The sequence below is a fragment of the Zingiber officinale genome, chromosome 1A (assembly GCF_018446385.1).
Source record: "Zingiber officinale cultivar Zhangliang chromosome 1A, Zo_v1.1, whole genome shotgun sequence".
NCBI lineage: Eukaryota > Viridiplantae > Streptophyta > Magnoliopsida > Zingiberales > Zingiberaceae > Zingiber > Zingiber officinale.
In genome coordinates, this window is record NC_055987.1 from 179,199,997 (window position 1) to 179,213,095 (window position 13,099).

The 13,099-nt window shown below is 37.2% G+C and overlaps 1 protein-coding gene across 1 annotated transcript in view; it reads right to left on the reverse strand.

Annotated features, from left to right (window-relative positions):
* The window catches only part of LOC122007374 (SPX domain-containing protein 1-like), a 36,213-nt gene extending 27,676 nt beyond the window's left edge, over positions 1-8,537 (reverse strand). The window contains exons 1-4 of the mRNA XM_042563248.1: positions 8,532-8,537; positions 8,369-8,416; positions 7,791-7,811; positions 7,376-7,736 (exon numbers count right to left, since the gene is read on the reverse strand). Of these exons, the coding sequence (XP_042419182.1) occupies positions 7,376-7,736; positions 7,791-7,811; positions 8,369-8,416; positions 8,532-8,537 (436 nt within the window). The remainder of the gene's footprint in view (positions 1-7,375; positions 7,737-7,790; positions 7,812-8,368; positions 8,417-8,531) is intronic.
* Between the last annotated feature and the right edge of the window lie 4,562 nt (positions 8,538-13,099).

Consider the following 13,099-nt stretch of genomic DNA (forward strand, 5'->3'; position numbering starts at 1 on the left):
GCAGTTGTCCTTGACATGCCCTTCTTCGTCGCAGTGGTAACAGCGGATTGTCCTTTTCTTTTTCCCCTACAGATGGTTAGTAGATCTAGATTTACAAAGTTTCTTGAATCTTCTTACCATCATTACCATTTCGTCGTCGTCGAGAGAAGATTCCGACTCAGGTTCGTCTCTTGAAGCTTTGAGGGCGACGTTGTTCTTAGGCTCCTTCATTCCTGCACATTTTGACTCATGCACTTCAAATGTTGAAAAAAATTCTTCTAATGAAATTTTTTCTATGTCTATCGAAATGTAAAAAGCATCTACTAGTGATGCCCATTTTGAATTTCTCGGAAATGAATTTAACGCGTACCTGAGCGAATCTTGGTTACTTACCTTTTCTCCGAGATTCGTGAGTCCGGTGATGATTTCTTTTATTCTGGAGTGCAGATGTGCGACTGTCTCTGTAACACCCACTAAGCTTTTAAGATAAATATGAGAATGATGAATTTGCCTTAGAAAAATATTAGTAGAATGTTGAACCAAAAAAGAAATAAAAAGAAATAAAAATAGGGAGTGGTCAAGGATTGAACCTTGAACCTCTCATGATGTAAATGATAGGATTAATGGGTAATAACCAGTTGGGATAGGAATGATATATTGATAGCAAAGGAGGGAAACTCATGATAAGGATGAGAGTAAAAGCTAGCCAAAAGAAAGCAAGAAAAGAGCAAGAGAAAGGCAACTTGCCTCCCTTCTTTTCTCTCCCTCTTCCTCTCCCTTTGCCATGACTTAAAGAGGACAATTAAGGGGATTCATTCCCCCTTGTTTCATCATGAATAATGAGAACAAATAAATAAATAAATAAAAAAAAGGGGCTAAGGGAGAAGGAAAGCAAAAACTAATTTTGCTACCTCTTCCCCCTTAACATAAAAGGGAGCATGTAAAGAGAAGATTTTATTTTTCTCTCATTTCTCTCATTCTCTCCTCTCCACCACCGAGAGCCTCAGCCCCCTCTCCTCCATTTTCGGCCCCCAAAACAAGGTTCCTCCTAGGATACAAGGAAGGCTACCAAGGGGAAATCAAAGGAGGAGAACAAGAAGAAGAGACCCTTTCTTCCATCACCACACTTTAGAACCACAAGCGAAAAGGAAGTAAGTATCCCCTCACCTGTGGTACAAGTGGTTTTAATGTGTTTTTGGATTTTATGAGGATTTTAAAACCTAGAAACAAAGTTGTGAAAATTCGGCCAAAGAAAGAACTTGTTGATCCTAGGAATGTTTAATATAAGCCTTGATTCATGATAATTTTTCTATGCTTTGTAAGAAGGTTTTCTCTCATATTTTTATATATATGTGATGCTGGATTAGAGATGTGCCTAACCCTAGAGTTTCGGCCAAAAAGGTTTTATAAGGGCTAGGGAATTTATTTGTTTACCTAACTTGCACAAAATCCTCTAAATAAATGGTTAAGGATCCATTATTGTTTTCATACTTGAAGGTTACTTGGAACCAAAAGTACCCCACTCACAAGTTTCGGCCAAGGAAGGGTTTAGGGTTAGGAAGACTTTGAATTTAAACTCACCATGTTTATATGATAGAATATAGAGTTTCTTAAGGAGTTGCATGCTTGTATGTTGATAGAAACTCATGAACATCACTTTTAATGTTTCGGCCATGGTAAGGTGGATGGTTTAGAATAGCTTAAACAGATTTTTAACATGCTCAAAACCTCCATGACAATAAGATATGAAAGTTGTTTGATGCTCCCATGCTTAATTAGAGTATAGGAAAATTGGTTGCATGATATATGATAATTATGACCACAAGGGTCCTAGCTTGTTTGTGAACCAAACTTATATGTATAGTTTCTTTGATATTTTTGCCATAAAACTTGTTTAGGTTTTCCATACTTTAGGCCACCTAAAACCTAGTTTAAAGACTTGGAAGGTTTCGACCAAACATATGCTATGAGATAAAGAAAGGAAAAACCTAAGAAACCTAAGACACAATTTAAATGTATGCTTGTAGTGCTTGACTTTTATACATGTTATGAAATGTGTTATGACTTTCTATGCTTTTATGCCATTTGAACAAATTCCATGCTTGATGAGGTTCGGCCATGTAGGGTTTAAAGACCTAGAAACCTTAAAATTTAGACCTCATGTGTTAAAGATGCTTCTTATGAAATTGAGATAACATGTTGATTGTGTTCACATGCTTATACATTTAACTATGATTCAAATGGACACCTTAAAGTCTCGGCCATGAAGGGATACATGCCTTAGAAACCCTAGAACTTACATTGAACATGCTCATGTCACTCTCCATGAAATATGAAATGTAGAAAGCTAAAAATTCACATGCTATATGTTGTTAGTGACCTAAATTGATGCTAAGGGAAGTTTCATCCATGACCACTTGTATGATGCCATTTATAAATTTATACATGATGTTAGAGTAAGTTCACATGCTTGTATGCTTGCTTGAAAACCTAAATGAGTACTTGTAAGTTTCGGCCATGACATAATTTTAAGGGCTTAAAGGATTTAGGAACTAACTCAATTGTGCTTACCATATTCCTTGAAACAATTGCTATAAATATGGTTAAGGTTTCCATGCTTTATGTCATTTAGAACCTTGTTTCACACTTGTTAAGGTTCGGCCAAATGAGGTTTAAGAACTTGGAGAACTTAGAGTCCAAGTAAATCTTGTTTATAATACTTCGTATGAAAATGATATGTGGATGAATTAGGTTCTACATGCTTGGATGTTGTTTAAAACCTAAATTGGCACCTAAGAGGGTTTCGGCCAAGATAAGAACCCAAAGGACTAGGAAGCTTAGTACCCAAATTAATCATGTTACATTGTTCCTTATGATTGGATAAGCACATGATACACTTTTATGCTTAGACATGTATGCTTGTGAGCTATACAAGATGAGAATTTCTACGATATGTTATGAGTTCAAAATATGCATGCTTTATGTTATGATATGTGGGTAAATTTTACATGCTTTGATGATATGATATGAGCTGAAAATATGCATGCTTATGTTATGATATGTGGTTAAATTATGCATGCTTTGATGCTATGTTTAGTGCTTAAAATATGCATGCTTTCATGATATGCTATGTGGTTAAATTATGCATGCTTGATGATATGCTTTATGCTTAAGATATGCATGTTTTTATGATCTATGCCTAAGTGATGCATATTGTTATGATATGATGTATGCCTAAGTGATGCATACTTTTATGGTATGATGTATGCCTAAGTGATGCATACTTTTATGACATGATGTATGCCTAAGTGATGCATACCTTTATGATATGATGTATGCCTAAGTGATGCATACTTTTATGACATGATGTATGCCTAAGCGATGCATACTTTTATGATATGATGTGTGCCTAAGTGATGCATGCTTTTATGATGTATGATATGTATAAGTATGACATGTACTTTACTTTATATGGCTTGTACCAAGGGTGGGCTCCATAAGCGCCCCGGGGTCGATGAAATAAGACTCGGGCCTCGTTAGGGATGGGCTCCTAAGTGCCCTTAGGTCGATGGAGTAAGACTCGGGCCTAGTATGTTGCCTTGTAGGGTTCAAGACTTGCTACCTTGGACCTACATAGGTTGCGCGCAATATGTAAGTGGTACATAGCCGGGATCCCCTTTAAGTTGAGATTATGTTCAAGTATATATGTAAGAAGAAATGGTTTTAAAGATCATGAGACATACACATGTTTTTCGGATACATGTTTTTCAAAATCATATTGCATATACCTTATGATGATTTATGATATACCATGGTTAGATATGATTATGTTATGTTCCATGATATGTCCATGTGTAGGATATGCCATGACTCCTTATGACGATATGCTATGATTAGATACGATTATGTTATGCTTCATGCTATGCTTTACGCTATGATATGCCATGACTAGTTATGATTTCTTCATGTTGCATGATATGCTTAAAAGAGTATGTTACATTATGTCATGACTAGTTGAAATGATGCCATGTTAAGACATTCTTTGATTATACTATGATTTTCGGTTTTAGTGAGTAGGAAAGGAACTTACTGAGCCATGAGTGCTCACAACTTACTGTCCTTGTACCACAGATAAAGGAAAAAGCTGGATGAGCTAGAGGAGCAGCAGGAGAGGCAAGGAGATGTGTGTGGCAGTGGCTAGACAACCAAATAAGAACCTGCTTTAAAAACTTTTAAAGAACTATGCTTTGGTATCATGAATTGTAGTACCGTATGTGTGACTTGATGTTATGTTTCTACTAATTTTGATATCATGTTATTGAGGCCATGATAGTGTAGTTCGGATTTGATGAAAGGGAAAACAAAAGAAAAGTTTTTATTAAACTAAGAGAATTATTTTAAGTCTTCTCTATTTTAAAAAGAAAAATTTGTACATAGAGTATCGTAGCCCCGTCCCTTAGGGTTAGCAGGGAGGGCGGGCGTTACAGTCTCGTCTTCCCCAAGTCGTAGGCTGGTGAGCTGATTGCGAAGCAGATCTCATCTAGCGAGCTTGGCTTCGGACGTTCCTTCGTGCAGCTCGAGGAACTTCTCCCAAAGTTCCTTTGCGGAGTTATAGTTCCCGATCCGGTTGACTTCTTGAGGCGGAAGGACGCTTAGCAGATGGTATTCTGCCTTACCGTTCGCCACGAAGTCGACCTGGTCCTTTTTTGTCCATTGATATATTTCCTTGTTCTCTGGAGCTTCAAAGCCAAGTTTCATTGTTAAAGTTAATTCAATATCGGTGGTAAAGAATACCTGCATATGCTTTTTCCAAGTGGCGAAATCCCCTTCGAATTTTGGCGGGTGGATGCTTGGTCCAACCATTTCTTTGTTGCTTCAGACGGCGGTTAGTCCTTCTGAGGCATCTCGGCTCTAATAACACTTGTAGGACCGTTGGGCCGGCTAGAAGGGGGGGTTGAATAGCCCTGAATAAAACACAACCCTTTCTCGAACAATTAAGCTAACACTTGAAAAATAGATTAAGCAGAAAATAAAGCATAAAGACAAGGCACCGGATTTGACTTGGTTACAACCGGGGAGGTTGTTAATCCAAGGAAGATGGTCGCACTAAGAACTCCTTCAGGCGGAGAAGCCTCGTTTACAGCAGTATAGGCACAGAAAGACAGAAGCTTATCTAAACAGGGGAAGCGCACAAGTGTTGTTTACAATTTCTGAATTGATGAAGAGCTTCTGGACCAAGGCTATATTTATAGCCTTGGTCGGGGCGCCTGGAAGGGGTTTCGGGCGCCCTGGGGGGGATAAAACTTTATCCCCAATGTTCAGATCGCGTTTGACGCGATCTGGTCAAAAAACCAGGTCTGGGCGTCCGGAAGGGTTCCGGGTGCCCCAGAGCCTAAAAGTCAACAGTAGTTGACTTTTTTCGTTTGGGACCTCTGCTCCAGATCCGTTCGCTTGGGTGATCTCTGCCATCCGGAAAGGGGCTCACCCGAACCCAATTTCCGGTCTTCTCAAGCGGGCTTCCCTCCGGCTTCTCGTCCCTCGAAATCGCCGCGTGTTTCCTTCTCATCCATCGGCGTACTCATCCGCAATCTTCGTTCCTCGGACACACCGTGTGCCATCCTTCTTGCTAGCTGCGTCTCTTGCTCCCCGAGCAATCTTCCGCTCCGGCTTTCGTCCCTCGGAACCACCGTACGCTTCCTTCTCGTCCGCCGGTGTACTCTTCCGCAGCACCTCGTCCCTCGGACTGTCGTCCTTCTTGCTAGCTGCATCTTCTGCTCGACTACCTGTGCTCCTAAGCTCCTGCACACTTAAACACAAGGTTAGAAACACACAGGACCTAACTTAACTTGTTGATCACACCAAAATAACCTTGGGGTTCCAACAACTACTAGTAGGTTGAGTGTTAGAGTCATATACCAGTCTCTATTATTATTAGCTGGGTGGTGGATGGTATCTGTATACTCATATTGACTCAGTTAATAGAGTACCAGTTTACTCTTGTTAGTTCGATCATTAGGGTACCGCCATACTCTATTTCTAGGGTTTTTGATCCTTGGGTTACTTGTGCTTTGTTAGATATTTTGGGAGACACATTTGAGTACATGACTTGTACAGTCATGGAAAGAACTGAATTAGTCGTATACCATTGTTGGCATAGTCAGTCTATAGAGGATCGATGTATCCTTTTCCATGGGGACTTTGACCATGGATTGTCTGTACCTGGTGGCACTACAACAAAAACCCTCATAGACATCGGTTTTCCACTGGTGTCTATTACATTTTCGACCGATGTCTATGAAGGCGATGTAAAAGGTCAGCCATTTTAGACATCGGGTTATAACCGGTGTAGTATCACTTAACGACATCGGGTGTAAAACTGATGTAATATTATATGTTAATAACACAAGTTTTAGCAGTGGTATACGACCGATGTAATATTAGTTAATGACACCGGTTTTGCAGCGGTGGAAAACCGATGTAATATCAGTATTGTTTAACGACACAAATTCAATTTCCAAAATAGTGAAAAATCAATATTATCACCAAGCAAATCATAAAATTAAGTTAATATTATTAATTCACTAAGAAAATCACAATTAAAAAATACACCGATGTATCTAAACACACCAAGTCAATATCCATATAACCAACACATAAATATTCTTCTTACAACATAAAAAGATAATAGATATTGTGCACATCAAGTCAGTATCCACAAATTACACATAACTATTCTTCTTACAACATCAAAAGGTAATAGATAGTACACAAATATTCTTCTTACTGGTGCCAACGTTATCCTTCTTACTCTGTGCAGAGATTTAACTAAATCTTCCCTAGTAGTTTTATTTGTTAATAGACAATTCACTACAAGAAAAAAGCTTAACAACAACGGTTTTTCACCGTTGTCGTAGCCTCTTTCGGACTGCTGTTAAAGGCCGTGTTGTTAAAAAGGATACCCAAAGACAACAGTTTTTAATCGTTGTCTTTGAAGGCAAAGACAACAATTTTACAACGGTGAAAAACCGTTGTCTTTTCCTTCAAAGACAATAGTTTTTTACCGTTGTCTTTGAGCGTCTACCGTTAATAACAGGGTCTTCAACAACAGTTTTAAACTATCTACGACAACGGTGAAAAACCGTTGTCTTTTTTAGATAAAAAATAAAAAAAATTAATACACAATTTTCCAATATTATAAATCATTCAAAATACTAAATTTCAAAATAAAATTTAATATACAATTTTCTAACATTCAAAAATAATATCTATAACATTCTGAAGAAATTTCATAAGCAACCAACAAAATTTCATAAGCAACCAACAAAATGATAACACTATTAAAACAAAGGTAGAATAATATAACACGAGATTTTCTAATCTGTTTTGACTGATGAACTTTTGCTCCTAATCTGTTTCAAGGACCGCAGCGCTGCTACAGTGCTCTTCATGTATAAGCCCTGCATATATTTAATCTCCTCCAACTCCGGAACCATCCCACCTGATTGTGCCGGCTTTGGCACTCCATTTTGTCCGTCGCATTCTGCTGAAATTGACAGGTTGTTGCTGGGGAAGAGGTGGTCGAGCATAGCCACACACTCCTTCACGAGTTTGCATAGGAGATCAGTTGTAAAGAATGGCTGCTGCAGCACCTTTTCGATGAAGGGCTGCCTGATAAGTGCTCCTGTTCTCTTGTCATACTTCTTCAGTATTTTCACTAGCCGACAGGTCCGTCCTCTCAGCTTCCCGACAAGATCACCCTACATTAGGACATTCTCAAATTTAAAAGTTGTCTTGACTAGATTCGCAATTGCCATAGCACCAACAAATGATTCCTGCATAACATCAAAAGTTAAGCCATCAACAAAAGAATAGTTTTGTTAAAAAGATTATATGAATTTACACATACAGAGAATTGATCTTCTCTAGTCTCGAACAAGTAATCATGCTTCCAACTTCTATCAATTAATGAGTAAAAAGTAAATAGATTTGACGTTGTCCTGAGGTTTAATATGCTCATCTAGTAATGATAATGCCAAAAAACTTAACATCACACGCTTGGTTGTAGGAGCTATTCGGAAAAAGGTTTCGATCCTCATCAACATTGTTCCACTAAAATATGCAGAGTTATTACTACAATAACAATAAACCATGTAATTATTGACTGAGGAAATAAGACAAAAGATGCTAATTTTACTAAATTTAAAATGCAAAAAAATCTAAAATTTGATAGAACCTATAATCAAACTCAATCTGAGATTCCTAAGCATATAGGAAAACATTAAAAAAAACATATCAGAACTGTAGAGTAAGCTCGATCACATAAATTGAGACTAGTGTTAGTTTAACTAATTTTTTTCTACTAATTAAATCAAATATATAGCATTCTCACACGATCTCCTTTCTCCTCGGTAGCTTCATCTGTAAGTAATCTCGCATTCTGAACAGACAATAATAACCAGAGGATAAGATCAAAAAAAAAAAGAGGGAGATATTATCATAAACAACCACAACTATTATTACAAAGAATAAAAAAAAATAGAAACTCTACTTGCCGCCATTATGCTAGACCAATGAATCTGAGAAATCTAGCCAACCTGTAAATATGGAGGAAAAAAAGCACCAAAATGGGGCAAAATGAAAAAAATGGACTGGCGATTACACACGCTTAGGTTCCTTGGCGACTTCTCAGATAGTGAGATCAAAAACCCTATAGCGACGAGCGGGATTTGTGATTCTTCTAGGCAAGGCAGCTGTAGCGGCCGCGCGACACAATCAAACTGGCAGACAACACCACTGGCAGTCGCAACAGCATACGGGAGGAAGAAAGAGAAGAAGATTAGGGATTTAGAGAAGGGTCACAACAGTATACTAGACGTTACCAGTGGTAGCCGCAGAATCATACGGGAGGTAGTCGCACCAGTGAGAGAGGTCTCCTAAGCGCCGGGCGAAGGAAGCGAAGAGACTGGTCGATCACCTCAGCGTTGGGATCTACTGCTTGACGATCGAAGGTTTTGGTTCGGCGGTAGAAAGATTTCGGTGGACGGAGTTTAGGGATCGAAGAGGGTTTTGGTTCGACGGTAGATAGATTTCGGTAAGGGAGTTTAAGTTTGCCAAGGGTTTTGTTGGTTCGGCGAAATGTTTGGGCGGAAAAAATTTGACGAAGGGTTTTGACAAACAGATGTTTTGGCAGACATAATTAGATGCGGCAGTTTAGGGATTTAAAAATTCTTAAATTTTTAAAAATTATTAACAACCCACAAGTACATTGTTAATATTTTATAATATTTATTGACGACATATGTTTTTCACACCATCATTTATATTGTATAATAAGTATTAATAGTGGATTTCACACGCGGTTAATATTAAATTTTAACAGCGCACTCTGTAAACCGTAGAAAAATTTATTGATAACATATTATTTTTGCACGTTGTCGTTTATATAAATATTATATTATCCGCAGCGCATATAATTGGGTGCGCCATAAAAACTATTATTAATAGCGTGCTCTAATCGCACGTCGTTGATGATGCGCTGCGAAAAATTATATTTGTTGTAGTGGACATGTCAATCAAAGTCGGCGTTGATCGGAGCAAGGCACGACTCAATGAGGCTTCAGCCGACGTTGAGTAACTCTTGGCTGGTGGTTATGTATGCGGGGAGAAGAAGTCGATAGGCGGCGAGGATTAGCGTCGGGTTGGGAAGGAGGGGAAAGGAGAATCAACAGTGGTGACCTAGCCTCACGCGAACAAAAAAACTCTTTGTTCGTGAGTTTTTTTTCGTGAAGTTAAAAAAAACTATTATTTTTTTGGGATTCAACTACATTCAATAGACAACAGTTTAATAAAACTGTTGTATATTATCATGTAAGCAACGCTAAAAGACAACAGTTTTTTAAAACCGTTGTCTTTGACATACATTAGACAACAGTTTTTTAAAAATTGTTATCTTTGACATACATTAGACAACAGTTTTTTAAAAACCGTTGTCATTTAAAAAAAATTATGGTGAACAACAACGGTTTTCAATAAAACCGTTGTTAAATGGCAAAAAGACAACAGTTTCTCGAAAAACTGTTGTCTATTAGGTGTGGTTAAATCTAAAATTTCTTGTAGTGATTCTCTTTATCTATTACTGGATGGGCACCTCTGCTTGTTTGATGTCCTGAAGGTGACAACTGATTGGTGATTCTTTGTAAATCATTCCACATCCAAGTAGAATCCTTTACCACACTTGTTACCTGGTTGGGTTATTAGCATCTCTTTGAGGAGGCTGAGCTGTTAAGTTTTACTGATGGTGAAACTGACCGCTTGTAATCACAGACTCACAACAGGTGTTTCTTGTTGTCACATATGCCTGAATGTTTAGTGACAAATAGTAAGATCATTTAAAAACATCATACAACAGAGTTTAGTGTGTGTTTTCAGAATTGAAATTGAAATATGACAAATATTTGATAAAATTACATTATTGTTCATAATGGATTGCCAAAATAATAGCAGCTATGAGGAACTACCTATCCAAGTCGAAACAGATAGATAACATATTTAGTTCTTGTACTAGATGGAGTGAAAAGATGAAAATATTTGGTAGATACGATAACAAATACAATAAGAAAATAATTCAAACAAGAACATTGCATTTTTTTTTGTAACACCCACGAAATGATAAGCTATACCTATGGATATTTTTCTTTTAGAATAAAAGAAAAAGAGAAATGGAAATAGAAACCAAAATGAAATAAAAAGAAAGTGAGGTTAAGGTTTGAACCTTGAACCTCCCACAAATGATAGAGTTAAATTGGTGTATGGTAACCACTAGAGTAATGAATGATATATGAATAGAAAAGAATGGAAATTGTAGTTAAAAGTAAGAATATAATTAAGTAAAGGAACAAGAGAAAATCAAGTACCTTACCTCCTCTTCCTCTTGGTTAAGAAAAGAAGCAAGCAAAGGACAAATTGCCTTTCTTCCTTCTTTTTGTTCTATTTTCATGGGAATTAAGAGAGTGAGGAGATAGAGGAGTTAAGGGGATGAATGGGGGCATGTTTCATTCTCATTGGGAATAAATAGGAATGAGAGAAGAAAAGGGAAAGAAAGTTGGTTAATTCTTCCTCCTTCTTCTTCCTCCTCCTTCCTTCTCCTTCTTCCTTCTCCACCGAAACCTAAACCTCTCCCTCTCTCATTTCCGAAAATCCAAGCTAAGGTTTTTCTTGCTAAGAAAAACTAATTCACAAGAAGGAGTCCTCAATATCTACTCCTTACAAGTAAGAGAAGAAAAGAGAGAACTAAGAAGAGAAGTTTCTTCTTCCTCTTCACAAGGGTACCATCTTCCTTAGGAAAAACAAGCAACAAGTTGTAAGTATCCCCTCACCTGTGGTACAAGTTGTTTACGTGTTTTCCATAAGGTTAGAATGCTTAAAAACCTAGAATCACTTCTTGAGATTTCAGCCAAAACTTGAACAAAGGATTTAGAGAAGTTTAAGACCTAACTAAGCATGCTCACTATGTTCTTATGATGTGTGCTCTAGTATAGGAGTTAGTGAATGTTTCTTACGCTTGTATGCTCACCTAAAACTTAGATACATGCTCTTGAACTTTCGGCCAAAGTATGAATAAAGGATTAGGAAGGCTTAAAACCTAAACTAAACATGCTCACTATGTCCTTATGATATGTACCCTATGATAAGAGATTAGTTTGGTGTTTTTATGCTTGTATGTTGCTTAAAACCTAAATACATGTTCATGAAGTGTTCAGCCATGATATAGAAATTTACTAAGAGAGGTTAAAAAATTTAGTCTACCATGATCATGACTTGCTTATTAATATGTTATGAAGAGTACTTAGTGTTTTCACACTTGTATGTTAATTGGAACCTAAATGCATGCCACCTTAGGGAATTAGGGTTTCGGCCATGATAGAAATGAAGACCTAGAAGTGTTTAAAAATTTAAGCTATCATGCTCATGACTTTTCTTATGAAAAAAGAGTAGGAAGATTTCTTAGGGTTTCATGCTTGTAGGTTGTTTGGAACCTTGATATGTTGCACCTTAGGGCTTCGGCCATAATGAGAATTAAAACCTAGGAGAGCTTAAGACTTACTCCAACATGCTCATGACTCTCCTTATGACATGATATAAAGCTAATTTAGGGTTATCATGTTTGAATGTTGCTTGAAACCTAGATGCATGCCTCCTTATGTTTCGGCCATGATCAATTTTAGGGTCCAAGGAAGCTTAAAATTAAATCTAGCATGCTCATGAATTCCCTTATGATATGATATGAAGTTAGCTTGATATTCATGCTTGTATGTTGTTTAGAGTTTAAATTCCCTCTTCATGAACTTTTGGCCATGATAGAATTCAAGACCTAGGGAAGCTTAAAAATTGGTTTAACATGCTTATGACTTCCCTTATGATATGATATGAAGCTAACATGAGATTCTTATGCTTGTATGTTGTTTAGAGCTTAAATTCCCTCTTCATGAACTTTCGGCCATGATAGAATTCAAGACCTAGGGAAGCTTAAAAATTGGTTTAACATGCTTATGACTTCCCTTATGATATGATAGGAAGTTAACATGAGATTCTTATGCTTGTATGTTGTTTAGAGTTTAGGTTCATACTCTTTAAACTTTCGGCCATGATGGGATTAGGAGCCTAGGAAAGTTTAAAAGTTGATTTAACATGCTCATGACTTTCCTTATGATATGATATGAAGTTAACATGATATTCTCATGCTTGTATGTTGTTTAGAATTTAGTTTCATGCTCCTTACTATTCGGCCAGAACAAGATTTAAATACCTAGGAAGCTTGGAACCTAAACAAAACATACTCATGATGTTCCTTAAAGTATATGATATGAAATTGGTTTAGGGTTCATATGTTTTGTGCCACTTGTAACCTAGGTTCATGCTTACAATGTTTCGGCCACAACTAGGTTGAAAGACCTAGGAAGCTTAGAACCTAACTAAATATGCTCATGATGTTCTTTATGATAAATGCTATGAAATTGAGTTAAGGTTCATATGCTTTGATGTTGCTTGTACCTTAGGGCAATACCTTGAATGTTTCGGCCTTCCTATAGAATTTGGTGATTGAGATCCAATTATGAATCAT